Genomic DNA, 21,376 nt, shown 5'->3' with positions numbered 1-21,376 from the left:
ACATACTTAACAGTAAAAACTGAATGTTTTAAAAGTATGTGAATTAAGATGCATCAATAGCACTTAATATGAGTTTCTAATTTGGCTGAAGCAGTTTTAAATGTCCAGGACTGTAATCCCTAAAAAAGGCTGGAAAGACATCAGTAAAAATAGAAAGACAGAAAAACAGAACAGTTAAAAATGTGTGTTGACAACAGCAGTGTGTTTGAGACACGCGTCCACTGTGCCGACAGATACAGAGACAGTCCTTGGCTCTCTCGCTCTGTACAAGAGGTCACGGTAAATATTAACTCTGACAGAGCGCTGTGAAAATCTCAGGCGGTTTTATGGGAAGAAGGTGTGAGAGATTACAGATCCAGAGATTCCTGTGAGGAGAGACAAGTGACATAACTTTTCATCTCACAAACTCCTGGACTGACTTTCTGACCTTCTCTTTAAGATTCCTGCCAGTATTCACAAAACAAACACACACACAGATCAGCTCTCTTCAGAAATCACAGACTGTTGTGTACTTTACCCTTTACAGCCGTTTAAGTAACTTCAGGCGTGTTAGTTCTTCTGTTAAACACAATGTGGTCGCTCTGAACATATGGCTCAATGCTTTTGACCAGATATTTCTCAGCTGAAGATTAAAGTGACCATCCTTCTAGCATGTCTGTGTGAAAGAGAGCGAGAGAGCGTGTTTAGATGATGCCAGAGCAGGTCAAAGTGAAGGCAAACTGCAGGTATTTTTAATAAAGGTGTGACATTCTGACAGGACCCTGATAATACAGTCCTCACACTAGCTTAAGACAGACAGGAAGTATATAAGGAATTTAAAACCAAAAGAATTAACCGAGAGGAACAGCTCTGACAGCTCTACCACAGCAACACATTTATTCTATTTCAAACACAGTGTTTTATACAGTAAATGTGTTTTATCATGCAGAAGTGCTAAAGTCTCAGAAAGCCCAGTAAAACAGTAATATTGTGAAATATTATTAAAATTTAAAATAACTCTTTTCTATTTGAATATATTTTTAATATATATGATCAAAACTGAATTTTCAGCATCATTACTCCAGTCTTCAGTGTCACATGATCCTTCAGAAATCATTCTAATATGCTGATTTGCTGCTTAAAGCTGCAGTCTGTAACTTTTTGGGGTTAAAAATGATCCGACATCAATATTTGAGCAAGTGCATAACCAGCCAGTGTTCAAAAGTATCACCTTACTTTAGCTCAATTCACAATGGTTATCTTATAATAATGTTTTCTAATTTGAGTGGTACGGGTAGGTTTCCGCGATAAATTCAAGCATGGCACTGCGTCATTACGTCACGTCTGTAAACATAAAGAAGTTGTCCCGGCTACTAGGCTATCGCACGTGAGGAACCTGCAGGTGGCGGATCGTTTATAGCCTTTTCTCACAGCAGCTAGAATAATTAAATGTATAATTTTGATGGAGGATTGTAATCTAGAAAGGATTATGTGTTTATGAAACACATGTGAATGAAATGAAATTATATTCCAGTTGTAAATGTGCTTCTAATTACAGATAGCCTGGGATTACACAACATTTGTATTTTAAAGACAACCAGTTCGAAGGGAGCATAGTTTGCTTTTTGGGTTAGAAGAATTTCTTAATATGAAATTCGAATGGTATGACAATTAGATATTAGACTGTACTGAAATTGTAATCTAAACGCTAATACACACTATACTCATTGTCACGCAATGCTAATGTTGTTAACATTAATAATTTGAGAATAAAGTATAACAATAAAATTTGTTACTCTAAACTGATCTTTAGAGTAAATCACCATTGGTAGCGCGATTTATTGTAATGCTTTTTTTCCTCAGTTGATCAGAACAAACTTGTTACTTACTTGTTCAGATGGCAATATACGGTGAAAATTCTTATTTGGGTCATATATTCCCATACGTAGGCTAGAATCTGTGTTTGATAAATACAGTATCCACACCGGTGCAGTGACTGACAGCCACACATTCACCTCAAAACATCAGATTCATCCGCGCTGGAGTCGTGCCGGAACACAACCCCACGCAAGCAAGATAATTCCACAAGTAACTGCAATTCCAGGTTTTCAAACAGAGTTGGCGACAAAGAGGCAAAACTTATGGACTGCAGCTTTAAGAAACATTTCTGATTATTATCAATGTTGAAAAAAGTTGTGCTGCACAATACTTTTGTGAAAACTGAGTCTTTGCCGTCTTCTGGGTGCATCAAACCTTCAGAAAATATTGTTTTGTTTAAGACACTTTTTTTTTGTTCAGATCTAATTATTAAAGGACAATTTGATGAGGAGCTTTTGCAAGCAATTATAAAATTTTGTTTATTGAAAATAATCAGGTAACACAAAAGGTTTTTTTTTTTTTCAAAAGGTTTTTATTAAACTACATTCATTAACCTTAGTAAATGTTAATTTAAATATTTACCAATACATTATTCAAATCAAAAGTTGTACTTGTTAACATTAATTATTGGACCTGAAATGGCATGAACTAAAAATGAACAGTATAGTATATACTAACAAATATTTTTATTAAATAAGATTAATAAATTATGTGACAAATGAATTATCCATTGTCAGTACATTTTTAATGCATTAACTAGTTAACTAATGTAACCTTATTGTAAAGTGTTACCAATAATCATATTTTTAAAAGGTTTGTTCATATTTTGTTTTTATGGTTAGTTTTATTAATATAATTTAATAATAAATAATATTTATTTATTTGACTTTTTTTGTCATTTACTTTCTGTTTGTTATTTAGTATACTTAAATGCATTTATATTTAATTTTATTTCATTCATTCTTCAGTATGTTTCCAAAAATAAACCAATTTGACCTTTTGCCAGATCTGATCATCTCCACCTCAGTTTACTTTGCTCTGTCTGGTCGTGAGAGCCTTTCCTTTCCGTCTCCAGTGCCACCCTCTGAGACGAAAACAAAATAGGACAAATGAATGATTATCTTTATAATAAAAGGGTTAAGTAGTCTGTTAAATTAATTAGGAATTTCACGGCTGTGAATTTAATGGAGAGTTGGAGTGCTAAGTTCATCAATCTGCTCAGTGTGTGCATCAGAAGCGCTGGGGTGGGGTGAGTTCCTCATATACATTATATCTTGAGAAGTCTTAGACACACTTGTCATGAAACCAAAAGTAAAATACACATACTGTACAGTGAGGGGCCCAGGATTCTATTTTGGGGGTATAATAGTATTTTTCCCCCTGCCGGAGCCTTTCATGTCATTTAGAGAGGTGTTTAATAAGGATGGGCACTAAGAGGATTATGATCCCATTTGGCCATGGCCCCGTTGAGACGGGGGGTTGTGGGGGGCATCCTTCTCACTGTCAAAACTCATTTCCCTCATAAATGATCAGCAAGATGACAATCCCATATTCTGGAAATGTGCTCCAGCATCCTCTCCTCACTGGGTTAATGAAGACCGAGAGCGAGGCGTCCTGATCAGCCCCGACTGCAAGTATAGAGTCATGTACGTCACAGAGAGAGAAGCTGAACCCTGCTTTTTTGGAGATAATAATAGAAATCAAGCAAAATGATGTTTGCATTGCCAAATGTATATAAATGTGATCGTAATTATCATTAATGGTTCTGTCTAGTAGAGTTAGGCCTGTTTCACTCATAATAACAGGTTACAGTTTTTACATCAAGGCAGCAGCTTTCCACAGTTAAAGCGTAAGTGTAATTGCAAACAGAATTTTGCCACTGAGGTCATTTTCGTAATGCAAACTACTGAGAAAATACAGAGAAAATGTTCTGTAAACATATTAACAGAATCATTTAGACTGTAGGCTTTTATTAAGCATCATAAAACAGAGGAGCAAACCGCTCATCTATTCTGTTACTTTTAATAATTTAGCAGATGTTTTTGTCTGTAGCGAATTACAAATAAATGAAGTTCAAGTGCATGAATGCTTGTAACTATGCAAATTGTTTTAATGCATCGTTGTGTTCCAAAATGTGTCGTAACATTTAGCATCATAACATATTTTCTTCATGGGAACAGATTTGGAGAAATGTAGCATTACATCACTTGCTCAGCAATGGATGCTCTGCAGTGAATGGGTGCCATCAGAATGAGAGTCCAAACAGCTGATAAAAACATCACAATAATCCACGAGTAATCCACACCACTCCAGTCCATCAGTTAATGTCTTGTGAAGTGAAAAGCTGCATGTTTGTAAGAAACAAATCCATCATTAATACATTTTTTTAACTTCAAAGCGTTGCTTCTAGCCAAAAGACCAGTCCATAATCCATAACTGCTTTCTCCAGTGAAAAAGTCATCTGGTCTGAATCAGGAGAGAAATATGCACAGATCAACCAGTATTTTAAGAGAAAACAGCTCTAAACAGATATGCTGGTGGATTCTGATGTGAGAGGATGACAGGGGATGGACTTTTTCCATGGAGGAAGCAATATTATGGATTATGGACTTTTGAAAGAAAATTAAAATGGCTTAACAATGGGTTTGTTTCTTACAAACACACAGCTTTTCACTTCACAAGACGTTAATTGATCTACTGGAGTGGTGTGGATTATTGTGATGTTTTTATCAGCTGTTTGGACTCTCATTCTGACGGCACCCATTCACTGCAGAGGATCCACTGGTGAACAAGTAAAGATGAATTTATCCAAATCTCATCCACATGGGCTGAGGATGAGTAAATTTCAGCAAATTTTTATTTTGGGTGAACTATTCCTCTAAGTATTTTTCTGGTAAGACATTTTACCATTTATTCATCAGTTTAATTCGCTTTGCTTTGTTTGACCAGTTTTGGTAACACTCGATCACATGGGTGATGTAGAATCTGGATTATACCATAATTATACCGAATCAAGCAGGAATGCATTATCACCGCCTGCCCTATGTCAGTACCCTCATGATATCTTCGCCTCTTGCTTTCTTAAGAAAAGACTGCGAGCTTCATTTCCCACAGCATGGGAGTCAAGCTCTTGGCTGGCGTCCCTATTCCAGCCCTCCCTCTCTCTCTCTCTCTCTCTCTCTCTCTCTCTCTTTCTCTTCTCTTTTCTGCATGCTTTGGCTATTAAATGCATCTTCAATTCAGCAACTTTGAAGTGGCACTCCAGGAAACGCACTCAATCAATTATAAATGAAATAATCTCCTTATAATATTAGAGATTTTAAAAGTGTAAGAAATACCGCCAGATTAAGGAACCCAAATCAGTTTTAACAGTATCTAAAGTGACAGCAGGAGAATCATGGGAAGGAATGGGGAGAAAGTTAAAATGATTATGTAGATCTGTGTCACGGGCGAATGTTTCTGCAAATCCCTGCAGGATCTCACAGCACAGTGGAAACAGATTATTCCCGGCCTTATTTAAAAAGCTGTGGCTTTTTTCAAATGGGAAACATTTATATAAATTTATACTGCTCTGGCTATACTTTCTCTCTCGTCTGTTTGATCCAGTGTGGCACCAGCGCTATTGTGAACAACTGACTACAGCACATGTAAATGCAAATTATTAAAAATAATTTGTGTCATTTAAGGTAAAGAATTGTCAAGTAAACCAATTGCGATTTTGGTCTGAAATGTGAACAAATAGTGCAAAAGCATTCAGAAAATCAACATATATGATTTGATTATTGATTTATATGCAAACACTGAATTTATTTGTACTTACGATTTACTGTAGCTTTAAGTCCATGCCTGTTAGCTTTAATGTCACTTATATTTATATTAGGAAAAATTATAACAAATATAAATAATATATATCTATAGTGCACTCCTAAAAAACATTTAGCAGATATAAAAATATAAAAATCTTTCTTATCTTGGAAAACAGACCAAAATATTGATGACTAAAGACTATGTGTTGTTGTTGTTGTTGTTGTTGTTGTTATCTATTTATTTTTTATTTATAACAATAAATATATATATATTTTTTTTAAGTCCTTTAATATGTCCTGCAAGTAATATGTCAACACAGAAAAGAAAACTGTGCTCATTAATCTGTTAAATGAGGTCTTTAAATGTTCCTGTGTTGCGATTAAATTTTTTTAAATTTGATTTTTTTTAAATACAATTTAAAAATGTCTTCCATGATAACTACTAAAAATAATTAGCAAAATGATTTTCAAAATAATAATTTTAGATTATGTATATCATGTCACACCACAGGACTGTCAGTCCTGTGAAAAGGCTCAGATATAGTTAACTGAGTTCTTAATGCTCCTAGAAAAGTAGTCTTCCATGTAAATAATGAAAGCTATTATGTGGAGTGGTGGACTTTCATGCTGTGCATGTCCTGAACAACAGCTTCCATCAAAAATGATTTTTGAACTTTTGGATGGACAAAAAATAACAGTGCATGGAAGTATTACATGTGGAAATAATTTGGACTGACCTCAGCTGGGTTTCACTACCACCGTATCGGTCAAAAGCTGGACTGTGTGGCTGCCCAGGGGCTGCAAATCAATTGATCATTAGGGGAAGATAAGTAGACAAACACATCCATCACTGCTCTGTTCACTAGCACCCCGCTGCTACAGTGAGCAACAGGGATTATCTGTGTTTAGGCAAGCGTCTGAGCGGTGTGTGTGTGTTCTCTGGCGGTCCCCCGTCTAACAGGTTGCTCTCACTCGTTACATGGTTAGTTGAGCTCAATGAGGGCTCTTTCAGCTAAGTGAGAGACAGGCTGGAGGGTTCATTCGGTGTTTGCATCTGTGAAGGAGTTAGACACACTCGGCCAGCAGCTTGACAGCCTTGACTTCACTGAAGCAGCTAGAATCCCTGTGGCTGCACACACACACACAGATGTCTGGTTTGCTATCCTTGTGGGGACTCTCCATAGGCGTAATGGTTTTTATACTGTACAAACTGTATGTGCTATTGCCCTACACCAACCCTACACCTAAACCTACCCCTTACAGGAAACTTTCTGCATTTTTAGATTTTCAAAAAAACACCATTTAGTATGTTTTTTAAGCCTTTTGAATTACGGGGACATAGGCAGTGTCCTCATAAACCACCTTCAAATTGTAATGCCTCTGTCATACCCATGTTATTATACAAATTTTGTCCCCATAAACCACAAAAACCAGTACACACACACACACACACACACACACACACACACACACACACACAAACACACAGTTTATCAAAGGCATTATGAAACTTCAACTTATTATTTCTCAAATTTTTCTATAACCGAATGATGCTTCAAATTAAAGATCAATTTGCCTATAAAAAGGCATAAAATAGAACTTTTTAAAATAAAAAAACTGCTTACACACGCAATCTTTACTTGTCACAAAATTTTTGAAACTTTGAAACACACCAAATCTGCAAAACCATACACTAATTCTCGGCCTTTGACAATTTCATAAAACACTTTTTGCAAAACACATCACATAGTTCTCTATGTAACACACAAAAATCTAACAGGAATTAATATTATGGCAAAGGTGTTTGCAAATGTTTGCTTTTGAGATGTGTTTGTGATATTTTGACTGCAGTGCTTTATTTTGCAAGAGATGTGAGGCATTTTGCATTTTGTGTGTGCAATTCTTGGATTTGTGCGAGTTTTGAAGTTTTGAAAATGTGTGTAAGCAGTTGAAAAAAACTGTAAAATCAGATTGTCAGACTGCCACTGCAACCAAACACTGACAAAGAGCGCACGACCTCTGAATTTCAGTTTTAAAAATCAAAATAGACATTATATTTGTGGATTCACGAATATGCATTTGCAGTAAGTCCCCCCCCCCCCCTCCCCCTGTAATTTAGTACAAACACATCGGTTAGAAGGACAGTTCACCCAAAAATTTGATTGATTTATTTATTATCACTAACTATATTTTCTGTGTGCCAAAATCACCAAAGTCATCTTCTAAAGTCATATGGGAACTTTTTGCAAAGAAAAAAGTCATTCAGTGATAATCTTCCCCTCTGCCATAAAACAAATCTCACTGCATGTAGGCTACTATTGGTGCAAAATCAACTGCGACACACACAACCCTTATGAATGGCATCATTTAAGACAAACCTGGCAGGATTTGTTAACACACCATTTTAAAATCTGTATATGACTCCAAATTAAATATCAATCCGTTTCTCACCAACAGCTATCGATTGACTAAAATTCATAAGTCATATCAGTTTAGAACAACATGAGGGTAAGTGAATAATGACAGAATTTTAATTTTGGGGTGAACTATTCATATAAATTCCTCTACCTTTTGTATATTCAAATCTTCATTGTACCTATTAAGATATTCCTCCACCTGCCAGTATGGTCAGTGAATCCCACATAAATGCTACTGAAGCATAAAACACAAGTAATTGTTTAACAATCCCATCAAGTGCTTCAAACACTCATTTGGATTAGCTCCTGAGTATCTTGTGCACTGAAAAGGTTTTCTACTCATCAGACAAGTCTGTCTTAAGACGAGTCTTGCTAGGAAATAGAAAACAAAGAGGTCAGTAGAAGCAGTTTGCTCGAGGCGTTGGTGTGTATACGGCTGTGTTTAGACTCCAGAGAGTCATTGCATGGCTTGAGTCCGACTCCATCAGCTCATTATTTACCTCAATATCCTTCTGAAGGAAAGAATCAGGAGCACAACGGCTCTCTCGTGGAACGTTTAGTGCAAGGGAGAAAATGGAAGCCTTCATCGCTACATTCATAAAGTGGCCACTGAGGGTGAGATTCAGGAGGAAATCGTATTTAAGATTTATACCGGTTGCAGAAATCAGTCACTGGAATACAACAGGTGCAAAACTCATAGCCCAAACCAGACCTACTATTAGTGCACAAATGGAGTAGATCACTGAGCAGATTATTTAGCACTGGGCTTTTGCTTCAGGAGCCAGATTTGAAATTGGACATCAAGCAGCAATGCAACAACCTGTAACCTGCATTTAATATCAGTTCTTTTACATTTACATGCATCTACTTAATTTGACAAGCTTCTACCAAGTGGCAGGTATTTGCACCAAAAGTTTGATAGAACAGAAAACCAAAATTTCTGCTCTTTTAAAAATCTTTTGCAAGATTACATGGATGGTTGCATTTTATAACTTGCCCTCTTGCACAAAAACAACCTGCAACCTAATTAGTGCAAAGAAAAACCCAATCATTTTGGGCTTGTAATACAGATTAGGTTTGTACAACTAAAAGCTGTACTTTAAAAACTTTGATACTTTGAGACTAACATATTTCTTAAAATCAAATCCTATGAAAGTTTCAATGCTTTATCATTTAACTAAATATCTAATCTGTAGAGTGTTCTCTATGACTTGGTACTTTGTGTCACTATAGTTGCCCTGAAAGCCTGTCAGAAATGCTTAGTTTCTCCAGGAAAATAGTTTGTATGGATCTTTGCTCCGGGTCTTGCCCTGTTTCTGCACAATTTCTCTCCACCCTCTTGTTTTTTTCCCCTCCTTTTGTTTAGGTAAAGCTAGGATTAGGGAAGATTTTCCCCCTAAAGTACTGGTTTGATGGTGCTTTTATCCTCCAGAGTTGCGAAGACGGTGGAGCCCCAGGATTAGACCAACACAAAAGGTGTTGTTGTGTCCGGCCGCAGGCTGGAGGGAAGAAACTCAACTGCCAGTTTCAATATGTCAATGTTCTCAGGATGGGAAGTTGGCCAAACCAATTGAGGAGAGCTCTGGTGTCCAAATACTCACGGGGATGGCAGTTCAGACTTCAGATCAGATTTTGGGGTCCCAAAGTTACAACTCTTCAAAATCCTTCTTTCAGGAAAGAATCCAAAGTATGTCCCATGTGTTATAGATATAAAAAATGTAATTGATTAGCATTACACTTTTAGTCTCTTTGAGGTCATATACAAGTGCTCTCATAAAAGTTGACAAAATACACTTTTAGAAGTGAAAACACATTTGTGACCCTGGACCACAAAACCAGTCTTAAGTGTCAAATTTTGAGATTTATACATAATCTGAAAGGTGAATAAATAAGCTTTCCATTGATGTATGGTTCGTTAGGATCGGACAATATTTGGCCGAGATACAACTATTTCAAAATCTGTAATCTGAGGGTGCAAAAAAATCAAAATATTGAGAAAATCGCCTTTAAAGTTGACCGAATGAAGTTCTTAGCAATGCATATTACTAATCAAAAATGAAGTTTTGATATGTTTACGGTAAGAAATTTACAAAATATCTTCATGGAACATGGATCTTTACATAATATCCTAATGATTTTTGGCATAAAAGAAAAATGTATCATTTTGACCCATACAATGTATTTTTGGCTATTGCTACAAATATACCCCAGCGACTTCAGACTGGTTTTGTGGTCCAGGGTCACATTTGTAGCAATTGGAGAAATACTGTCGAAGAAATACTCCAACAAAGAAAACAAAACTGTGCTTGTTAAGCCATTTCATGGATTTTTACATATAAGTAGTGTCATTTAAGTAATGATGCCAAATAAAAACTAGTTTCTATCACTAAAAATCTCTCTTTCAGAAGAGAAAAACATTGCTAGACAATCCTTGTCTCAGCAGTAGCATCATGCTGCTTTAACTATCCCAAAAACATAATTTCAGCCTTCAGCCCTAAGTGCTGACCTTGTGCATTTATGCATGTTAAAGCAGAAAAATTCCAGTGCTGTTTAGTATTATTGAGGAAGGATAGAGTGTTGGCGACTGTTATTTTGGCTCCTTTTAATCAGATTCAGCAGAAGTGGAAAGAAAATATTTTAACCAAATGTCTTAATAATAACACCTCTAACGGATTGCTTCTGGCAAGTTGTTTTGCTGTTCTTGTCATAAGAGTCCCCAGGCACCATTCAACTTAAAGCCATTAATCAAAATTATTAATATTCCCTATATCAGCACATACTACAATACCCTTGACCAGAGGTTCAGCCCACTATGAATGGCAAAGTAGGGTGTTTACATTCAAAACTCAATAAGACACAATATTGCAAGTGTTCCTTTAGTATGTCTCTCAGACTTGATCGAATTCAGACCATAAAATCTTGGATGCATCCATATCATAAACATGAAATTCAAGTAGGCTGACTAAAGCCCAGCGTATTGCATTTGGCTCATTGGTTTAAAGTTGGTTTTACACCTCATAGAGTAAGCTTGCACATTTTGGCTGGTTGGTTGAGCTTTAAGAGAGGATAAAGTTTTGTTCTGAAGATCTGCCATGCGAGAGCATCATCTCCAAGAGGAAAGACGCTAAACCATCTAAAGAGGCTTTCTGTGATGAAGCCTGTTCGGAGTAAAATACAGAGATTGATGCCACAGAACAACGTCCACGGAGAGTGAATATGTTAACAGAGATGTGGGCCAGAACGGCAAAGGTGGTCAGCGCAAAACATCCTCAAACAGAGGGACTCAACTTTACAATTTTAAAAACTCTTCCTCCTTCAAACCTTTGTAAATGCTGGAATATGTTGGCATAAGTAGCCTATGTATTAGGAAAACATGTTTGTAGAGGCAAGTGTTGCTAAAATTGTTTGTGATTAAACTGTGTTCACACTGAAATCGAATTGGAGAGAACATTCATTCACTTTTTTTTTTTTGCGCCTGTCGCTGAGAGACAATAACAAATGCCACAATTACTAATGAAATTCAATTTTCACAATCTTTGTATTTCCCTGCTAAATAAATATGTATGAACAAAGAAATCTCAACAGGTGGCTATAATATAATGTCATAATACAGAGGCCTACCTTACTATTTGTAACTGCTAAGGATGCATTTTGGGAGAAGCTCGCCAATCAACCGTAAGTGACATGAATTATTAGGCTAATAGTTGGTCAGCACTTAAAGTTGTTATTACAAATCGCCAAGCCTGAGGAGAAAACCTAAATGACATTTAGTTTTAGCCAGTAGAATTTCTTTAGTGGCTCACAAACCCTTCAGACGTGCTGGACACATGCGCATTAGCGTCTGAGACACTGAGGAATTCCTTCTCGCTTTAATTGCCTTAAAAATGGTCTTTACAAAGAGACACTACCCAGATTTGCCTCCTATTTAACTTCTTATTTCCACTGGTTCAAAAGTTAATCGGATTTTATTCTAGACCCTAATGCGCGGATGCGCACAAAATACAAGGAACAGGAGGAAGTTCGGATAGATCAGTAAAAGTTGTATCATTTTAATCCATTTTAGATGATTATCATTATGTAAGGAGGTAGCACTAATTGTGATGTTTAGTTTAATAGAAAATAAATGCAATTTTTTTTTTTTTTGATAAAAACATAAAACATAAGATAATTATTAGAAAATATTTAAAGTGCCCCATCAATAAAGGCTCGCACAGACTGAAAATATATCCGATTTTTCGCAGCATATCAACAAAATATGCAAGTTTTATATTTAAGGACCACTTCTTAATTCCAGCCTAAACGTTTTTTCTCTCTCTCTCTCTGAAAAGAAGAAATCTTAAAAAAAAAAAAAAAAAAAGCTTGAAGAAGAGAAGGGCATTATTGTTTTAATCCTCTTACCATCCGTCATTTTAAGACTGTTTTAAAGGCTGAGATGGCGTCTTGTCTCTGTAAATCCTCCAGGCCGGGAGAGATTCTGCCATCTATTAGAGATCTCATTCTCTCTGCACCTTCTTTGCTTCGGTCCCTCTTAAAAACAGCTTGTCAGAGGTGTAACGCAAATAATAGAGTGAATTCGTTTATAACAGTTTTCCCCTCCACATCTCATGTAGGGCTACTTTTTTTCATAATTATCCAGCCTGAAAAACACAACTGTGTCACAGTTGTTTAGGAGTTAAACGGATAGGCTGTTCCTAAACTGTAAATTTATTTTTGCAGTTTATTAATGGTTTAACAATAATAAATCATAGCCTATTTGTTTATGAGAAACCTCAAAAAGCATCAATTGCAATTAGCAGAATCTTTTTAGAGGTTTGAAAACCTTTAACGTGTCTAGATTATTATTTATGATAACAGCTAATGTTATTGCCCAATTAACTGATTTAGTCATATATTTATGAAGACTGCAGAAAAGCATACCGTTGCACAGGTCAGCATGAACCCGTGAAAACTGCTGGAACTGAAGGTGACTGGAAACCAGTGACTGACAGTGAAATCGGCCAATGAGGTTGTTCTGTGATCTCATCGCGTTGCTCATTGGTCGGTGGGCGGGACCTCCTGGCTCGCTGACCAGGGGAGACTGTGATATTTTTTGAGGACTAACATCAAACATTCCTCAGAACAGAGCAGCTGCAAACAGTCTCGGATACTTTTGACTTCCAACAGGATATAAAACTACTGACCGGGAAAAATCACTTTTGTTTAATTGAGTAAATTGTCAGCTAAATTGCTGTTGTTACTGTTCGGAGGAGAAAAACTTCTCAGAGAGGTGAGTAACCACTTTTAAAATTCATATGAGGCTGTGAAAATCTGCTTTCATCAGATAAAACAGAAAACTGAGAAATTAACTCAACTCAACTAAATCCTTTAAATCTAAATTTTGTTTTGTTCAATCTATTCTTTAGGTCCCTAGTTATTTTAAAGTCCGTTTTAAAGTCTAGACTAATAAAAATGTAAACCTCATCACAATTTTAACAAACGTTGTATTATGTGCCGTTGTTGAATATGGGTCTATTTCTATCGGATTTACAAATTACTTTGGCGGTTTTAGTCGGGATGATTTAGTCATAGGCCTATTTAATAAAATTCTGACCTTTTAAAATAAAAATTAATTTGTTTCTTTACAGTTTAGCTTAATGCTCGACAGATCATTCGTTAATCAATATTCAGTTTAGAAATTATTAAAATTATTTATATATTTAGCCTATGTGAAGTATATTTTATAAATATTAAATATTCAAATATACTGACTGTACATTAAGCCCTGATTTGTTTAGCAGTGTACAGTGTTTCTAAATGACTTATAATGGAATGTTTAAAAAAAAAAAAAAAAAAAAATTCTAAGAAAAAATAATAATAAAGACACAAAATCTACAAGTAGCCTAGTCTGTATTTTAGTGACCTGTCGTCTCAATCGCCTAAAATTATTTTAATAAAAAAATGTTTTGGAAAAATTGTTGTTGTGGCTTGTTAAAAAACAAAAAACAAACAAAAAAAAAACTGTACACCAAGTGTGGTCAAACACAAACTAGCTCGCGTCCCATCATGTCAGGCTGGTAAAGAAAGCTATTTGCACCAACATTAGACGCGGCCCAACTGGGAGCAGCATTTATAAATGCATACATACATCTCCAGCAGAATCAGCCCAGAGGCGGTGAAGGACAGAAAGAGCACCAACTGAGCTTAACACTGGGAGGGCAAAGTAAATGTTTAGCAAAGCACTTTTTGTTCAGCCGAATTAAAGTATTCCCATGTGGCTGGAATATGATTACTTTGGGGAATTTAGTGTCAGTGACACAAATGCCACGGGCTCTTTAGTGAGGACTAAATCCTAAAAGCTCAGGCTGCTTACACGTATTCTTGCTTCAAAAAATAATAATGACTAATAAAGAGATTAATCCCACTGTAGTCAATTATCACCGATTAAAGAGTGATCAAACTGAAGCTTAATGATGGAAAATCCTTACACATTCTCCTTGTGAAATTACTTTAAAAACTCAGTCTTCTGCTTTTATTATTATTATTATTATTATTATTAACTGTCGTTTATTATGGCAGGTCACGTTTTTTTTCTTTTTATTATTTGACAGATGGATATAGTCAAAAGCATATGCCCTCGAGTACAGTTCTTGTTAAAGAGAATGCGAAATAAATTGTTAAATGTCTTAAACATAGCCTATCTAAACGAATTATTCATATATAAATGCCTATATTTAATTTGATAGACGACCTGTCATAACCCCATCTATCAGAGATTTTCTCGGCTGTTTGCAAACTGAACGAAAGCATTCATCATCGATTGTGTCGAATGTCATCAACAATAAAATGTTTTCGCTCAGATTGATTGAATTAAAAGCGACGGTTTTTCCCATATTATTTTTTACATTAAGATTATCGTTCTTTAATTTTTAATTAAGGTGAATAGATACAATTTACAGATACATTATAGGCTGCCGTTATGTAATGTTTATTATTATGTTAAGTCAAAAAGTTAGTAGGCCATATTATTTGCTTAAAAACACAAGGAAACAAAGAATCCCTTATGAAAATTAATTTAAAAATTATTCGATAGAAATTAAATAAAATGGCAAAAAATGCGTAGCTTAAAATATGTAATAAAACTCTTAATAGGCTATGCGTTTTACAAGACGCACGTGAAGAGAAAGTTTATGAACACACACAGATGCCTATATTGTTTACGATTGATACAAAACTTTTTTTTGTTGTAGGAGTCTTCTATTCTTTTGCAATGCACATTCTGTCAAAGACAGCATAGAAATAATTATTCATTTTTGAGGGGAATAAATGATTTAATTTTAACTTAAATTATACTATATGCGAGATATAAATTATTTATGGCATTTATAGTAAAACATGACATGCATGTAAAGCACGTGCCGTATTTAAACATTTTAAAGAAGAGGTGCAAATTAGGTTAGTACAATAAATTTCTGCTGATAGAATTGCATTATTGAGTTCTCTTCATAAATGCTAAATATGCTTTAGAACATGACTACCACTGAAAATCTTTTTGGATGCCACACTGCAACCTCAAAAGCACCATGAACTCATAAGATGATTATTTTAGTCATGACAGTATCCTAATTATCTGCATTGTCTGTCGTTGATCAGAGGGACGCGATGCAGCACTACGGAGTGAATGGTTACTCTCTGCACGCCATGAACTCTCTGAGCGCCATGTACAACCTTCATCAACAGGCCGCCCAGCACGCGCAGCACGCTCCCGACTACCGGCCCTCCGTGCACGCGCTCACGCTCGCGGAGAGACTGGCAGGTAAGAAATAATGTCCGCTCACCTGAAATAATGACTGATAGATAGATAGATAGATAGATAGATAGATAGATAGATAGATAGATAGATAGATAGACTGTAAAAATAAAAAAAATAAAAATCCGTAAAATTTATGGTAAAAAAAAAAAAAAAACGGCAGCTGTGGTTGCCAGAATTTTACCTTAAAAAAATATGGTAGCAACATTTTAGGTTTTACGGTTTTAACTTAACTTTAGGCTAAATACCGTAATTTCATTAACTGATATAATGTTAATATAGGCCTACCAACCTATTGAAGTAGCCTACTGAAATCTTTTTAGTACCGCACTGATAACCACCAAAAGCTGCTGGTGATGAGAAAGTCACATGATGAAGCAAAGCCCATCACAAGCAGCTTTTAAATATTAACATACATAGAAGGTGCACAGTGTCATTCACACAAACACTAAACACCATCATGGTTACACACAGACTGAAATAATGCAATAAACATTAATTTAACAACATTAGATGTAACATACAACACGAATGTACAAAACTGATAAGAACAGTTATTTCAACCAAAAAAACCATTTTAATCAATTTGAAATGTAACACAGGGAATTCTGGGAATGTCAATTTAAGGTTATTCACTGTAAATTATACATTCTTTTTCCACTTCCAAAAACGGTATACTACCGTAAAATGACATGTAATGTCCAATTTAACAGGTTTTTACTGTAACATTTTACAGTCTTTTACTGTTAAATTCAGGTCATTTTTACAGTGTAGATAGATAGATAGATAGATATATTTACATATTATGAAACTCACCATAATTTATCACTCTGCACATGTTCAGACATCATCTTGGAGGCGCGCTACGGCTCTCAGCACAGAAAGCAGCGCCGCAGCCGCACAGCCTTCACCGCGCAGCAGCTGGAGGCGCTGGAGAAAACTTTCCAGAAAACTCACTACCCTGATGTGGTCATGCGTGAACGTTTGGCCATGTGCACCAACCTCCCCGAAGCTCGAGTACAGGTGAGTTCACAACACGCAAGGACAGCCGCCAGTGGGGTTAGTCTACTACAATAATACACGCAAGAACCAAAAAGTGCAAAAATAAATGAATAAATAAAAATAATTAATTAAAAATAAAATTAAATATATAATTTCAAAAATCCCCATGCAATCCCCCAATGCAGGTTGTTTGCAGAATTATACATTGTTACATATTGTAAACGTTACACCTTAAGACACACTACAGGCAAAATTCCAGTTCAGCAGCACTTACATGCACTAAACTTCACAGTTATGAAATCTTACTTATATTCTGAAGATATCTACAGAGAGGTTTGTTCATGTATAATTTGCCTGTTTTTTCCCCTAAAAACATAGTCAAAATGGTAAAACATTTCTTGCTGTATTTTACTGATTGATAGTATTTTCGGATTAATGGAGTGATAAAAAGATAAATCTAAAATTCCTTCTTTAAAAACCCTTCAACAAAATGAAGCAAGAAAATTGAACGTGGCTTTTTCCAACATTCAGATTTCTGTTGTGGAAATGTATGCAAATTAATGATTACTTATGTAGACAATACCTCATTTGCATATTCAAACATAAGATTTCAGAAAACTGTAATACAAAATTGTCTTAAATCTAGGCCTACTGTGAATAATTAATCAGGAAGTATGGTGATATCTATTAGTTAAGATTTTTACACTATTCAAATTAATTCTGTGATTGACAAACTTTAAAGTTTTGCAAACGATGTCTTCACACTAACAGGTGTGGTTTAAAAACCGTCGTGCGAAGTTCCGCAAGAAGCAGCGCAGCCTGCAGAAAGAGCAGCTTCAGCGGCTGAAGGATGCTGGGACGGAGGGAGCCCAGGAAGAGGGGAAAGAAGAAGCTCCGCCTGTTGAAGCTCAAGCCCCGCCCTCCCCTTCAAATGGGCGTGGCCCCACATGCCCCCCTCCCTGTGACTTGAGTGAAGAGGTGAATGTCACCTCACCGGAACAGTCAGGGGCGGAGTCAGGGGCTGAGGACATGACTGACAGAGAGGATGAATCACTGTCCATCAAAGATGAAACAAAAGAGGCGGGGCCAACCCTGACGATAGACGACAGTACACCTTCTTGCAAACCAATCAGCCCTAAATCAGGTATGAAGAGCTATATATGATCTTTCCTTCACAACGCTCAAAAGGAAACACCTTCAAATAGATTAAAGAATTAATGGAATTAAAGAAATAGTGCCAACAAAAATTAAATGACTTTCATAATTTCCTTGCCCTTTCTTTCTTCTGGGATGCACAGAAGGAGAAAAACTGAAGGGTCTAGCTCCAAAAAATGTCAAAAAAGGCACCATAACAGTAAATAACGATGGAATTTCAATTTCAGATTTTGTTTTTTTTCACTATTATGGTAAAAATGTGGGTCCAGTTTTTATGGTGTGGGTCAAATTGGAGACAAAATAATTCACCAAAAATCGTAATATGAAAAATGCTAAATCAATCAATCAATCAATCAGGTAAAACATTAAACTTTGAACATTAATAGTTCTCACACATTAAAAATAAATAAATAAATAATAATAAAAATAAAAATTAAGAAAAACCACGAGAACATGATTTTTTTTCAAAACGGTGAAAAAATTTTTATTTTTCAAAAATTCTACATTTTATAAACAGTATTTTTAAAACATTTTTAAAACATTTTAAACAAGAAGTAATCTGAAAAAACACTTATTCCTTGTGCTTTTCTGGAGATCAAACATTAAGAACATGGCGCTAGCAACATCAAGAGCATGGGTTTGATTCCAAGTGAAACTGCATGCACAAAATATATACAAGTTTCTTCAAATAAAAGAATCAATCAATTGCATAAAAGTAAATGATGGCACCTATAGAGGTAGTTGAAACACTGTCATGACATTAAAATGTTTTTTGTTTTGTTTAGTTTTTTACAACCACCTTTAACCATGATATTTGGTCAAACTGACCCAGAAATATCACAGTAGTAACAAATTTTATGCACATTCCACAACACATCAGAGTGTTAAAACTCTGTATGCATGTTCATGACTCTACATCAGAAAAAGTCACAATATGTATATATATATATATATATATATATATATAAAATCAATCAAATTGGTGGGTCAAAAATGAAGGTTCTTTATTGGCTCCTTTGGTTTCATGGAGAAACTTTAATGTCAATGGAACCTTTCAATTGCACAAAAGGTTCTTTATATTATTACAATTTTCTTCACACTAAAAAAGTGGGGTCTTTGGGGTTAACAGTGTTACATTGTCTCCTCTCCTTCCTCAGATGAGCCGCTGGGTTCTCCAGCTCTTCCCTCCTCCAGTGGCGTCAGCGGTGGAGTGGCTCAGACCAATTCCTACGCTTCGTCTCCTCTCAGTCTGTTCCGTCTGCAGGAACAGTTTCGCCAGCACATGGCCACTACCAACAACCTCATGCACTATCCCGCCTTCGACGTGACCGCGCCGTCCTCCTTACCCTACCTGGGCGTGAACGTGAACATGGCGTCTCCACTGGGATCCCTGCCGTGTCAGCCCTACTACCAGACCCTGTCCCAGGCCCAGCAGATGTGGAGCAGCCCTCTGCTGCAGGGCTCCGGTGCTCTACCGGCCCTCAACAGCAAAACCACAAGCATCGAGAACCTGCGTCTGAGGGCCAAGCAACATGCTGCATCACTCGGCTTGGACACGCTTCCAAACTGACCACTGATTCACGCAAATCAATGCATTTCTGCATCGACGTCTCGTGTTCAGGATCTACATCACATTAGTGTTCTCAAATCAACGGCTGGAGCTGTTTCATTATTATATAGCATGGCAGAATGGAGAAGTTTGGACGACTTTTAAGTGTTTCGGTCCGGCTGCATGGCAGAGGTTTTATCTTTTCCAAACGCCCCTGGCTTTGCACTTTGAAACGTAAAAAAAAAAGCACATTAATTAATTTGTTTCTGTAAATAGGCTTATTAAGGTCCACAGCCTTGGTAGACAGTTAGTGAAGCCTCCTGTTTGTATATTTGAAGAAGTTTAAATGTCTTCACTGTCTGTGGATGTTATAAAGGGACGTAAAGCGAATGGATGAAGCCCCTGCAAACATCAGAAAGACTTCAGACTGATGCTCCTGACGTCATGCCATGTGTTTTGTCGATTTAGAGTCTATCGGATATCTCTGAATTGTTTAAATAAATGTGAATAATTTATCAGTGAAATGAAAGGGAATAAACCACATATATGAGCTGAATGTGTAACAATAATTAGTGGATTCTGAGCTTCATTGTTTTAATTATTGAGTCTATATTTCAGATTTTCAAGTTTTCTCCTTTTCTGTTGGGCCTAATAATTTATTGCACATGCATTTTCTACCACCGAGTCATATTAATTTCAACATGCAATTTGAAAATTAAACTTTAAAAAGTCAAAAGTTAAAAAAAAAAGTTATGCATTTCTTACATATCCGCGATTTAAACAAAACATCATCTCTATAATTAAACTATCCTTTAGATTTCTGCAATTTCAAACTGAATAATTAAATATTAAAAATAATAAAATATTAACATCTGAATTAGTTACACTGAAATGCAAAAATCATAATTAGAGAAAATAATGAAAGTAAATTGCAGGAATACTTGTAGAAATGTATCCTCAGTGGAAAAACAACAGATCACTGACCTAAATTTAGGTTTGTTTTAGATTTCACTTGGATTAGATTTTTAATCATGCCCCTTTTTCATGTTTATTCTCTAAAATTAGCTTTTTAATCCACATGCACTGCATTACCTGTACACCATTACAAATAAATGGCAAACTTAACCTGGTTAACACACAAATTAAATGTTTATGTGCTTCCTCTGTCTGGCCTTTTCCCTCTTTCACATCCATGCTCATCTAGATAAGCGATCCATTGAAAAGCTTAAAACACAGTGGCAGAAAACGAGTCCCTCAGCCACATCAGCCACATCAGCCTCATCAGCCTCAGCGAGACGGTCACCACCCACCTGTCAGAGGTTTGGCAGCTCTGCGGCAGAATTCACACAGTAAGCAGATTAACACGGGTCAGGATACCAGTGGATTAAGTTGAGGAAGAACAGAGGAGTGGAGTGAGAAGACATGTCGTGTTCAGACACCTGTTAACAGCCCATACTTTATATGCTGGCACTGCAATGCATTTAAAAAGATGGATTTCATTCACACTCCAGAAAGAAAATGGAGGAAAAAAGACAGGATCTTTATTAAAAGCATAATAATGCTTAACATCTCTAATGCCTTGGTTCTCAAGTAGTTTGTCACTGACAGCCGGGGGGGTATGGGGAGGGACCATGCTAAATGCAAACAATAAAATGTGATTAACTAACAAAACAAGTAGGATAAAATATTTTTGGAGTTGCTAACATGAAAAAGTTGTGCGATGATAATAACAATGGTCCAGGCCACATGAAACGTTCACGTTTTTATCACTACAAGGATAAACATGGTTTGTGTGGTGAATTAT

At 36.1% G+C, this 21,376-nt stretch overlaps 1 protein-coding gene across 1 annotated transcript; it reads left to right on the top strand.

Annotated features, from left to right (window-relative positions):
• The first annotated feature begins 13,216 nt into the window (after window positions 1-13,216).
• Window positions 13,217-20,117, top strand: dmbx1b (diencephalon/mesencephalon homeobox 1b). The gene is made up of 5 exons (XM_058779694.1): window positions 13,217-13,346; window positions 15,710-15,872; window positions 16,711-16,889; window positions 17,640-18,012; window positions 19,181-20,117. Exons 2-5 carry the CDS (start codon window positions 15,719-15,721, stop codon window positions 19,591-19,593), a joined length of 1,119 nt encoding a protein of 372 aa, XP_058635677.1. The 5' UTR covers window positions 13,217-13,346; window positions 15,710-15,718; the 3' UTR covers window positions 19,594-20,117.
• Window positions 20,118-21,376: the final 1,259 nt, after the last annotated feature.

Source organism: Onychostoma macrolepis, chromosome 06 (genome assembly GCF_012432095.1).
Source record: "Onychostoma macrolepis isolate SWU-2019 chromosome 06, ASM1243209v1, whole genome shotgun sequence".
NCBI classification, from domain to species: domain Eukaryota; kingdom Metazoa; phylum Chordata; class Actinopteri; order Cypriniformes; family Cyprinidae; genus Onychostoma; species Onychostoma macrolepis.
This window is presented reverse-complemented; position numbering and strand designations above follow the sequence as displayed.

Coding starts and splice junctions, on each gene's coding strand:
- dmbx1b (XM_058779694.1), top strand. CDS start 15,719: ATGCAGCACTACGGAGTGAATGGTTACTCTCTGCACGCCATGAACTCT. Junction 15,873..16,710: donor GCTCGCGGAGAGACTGGCAG/GTAAGAAATAAT, acceptor GCACATGTTCAG/ACATCATCTTGGAGGCGCGC. Junction 16,890..17,639: donor TCCCCGAAGCTCGAGTACAG/GTGAGTTCACAA, acceptor TCACACTAACAG/GTGTGGTTTAAAAACCGTCG.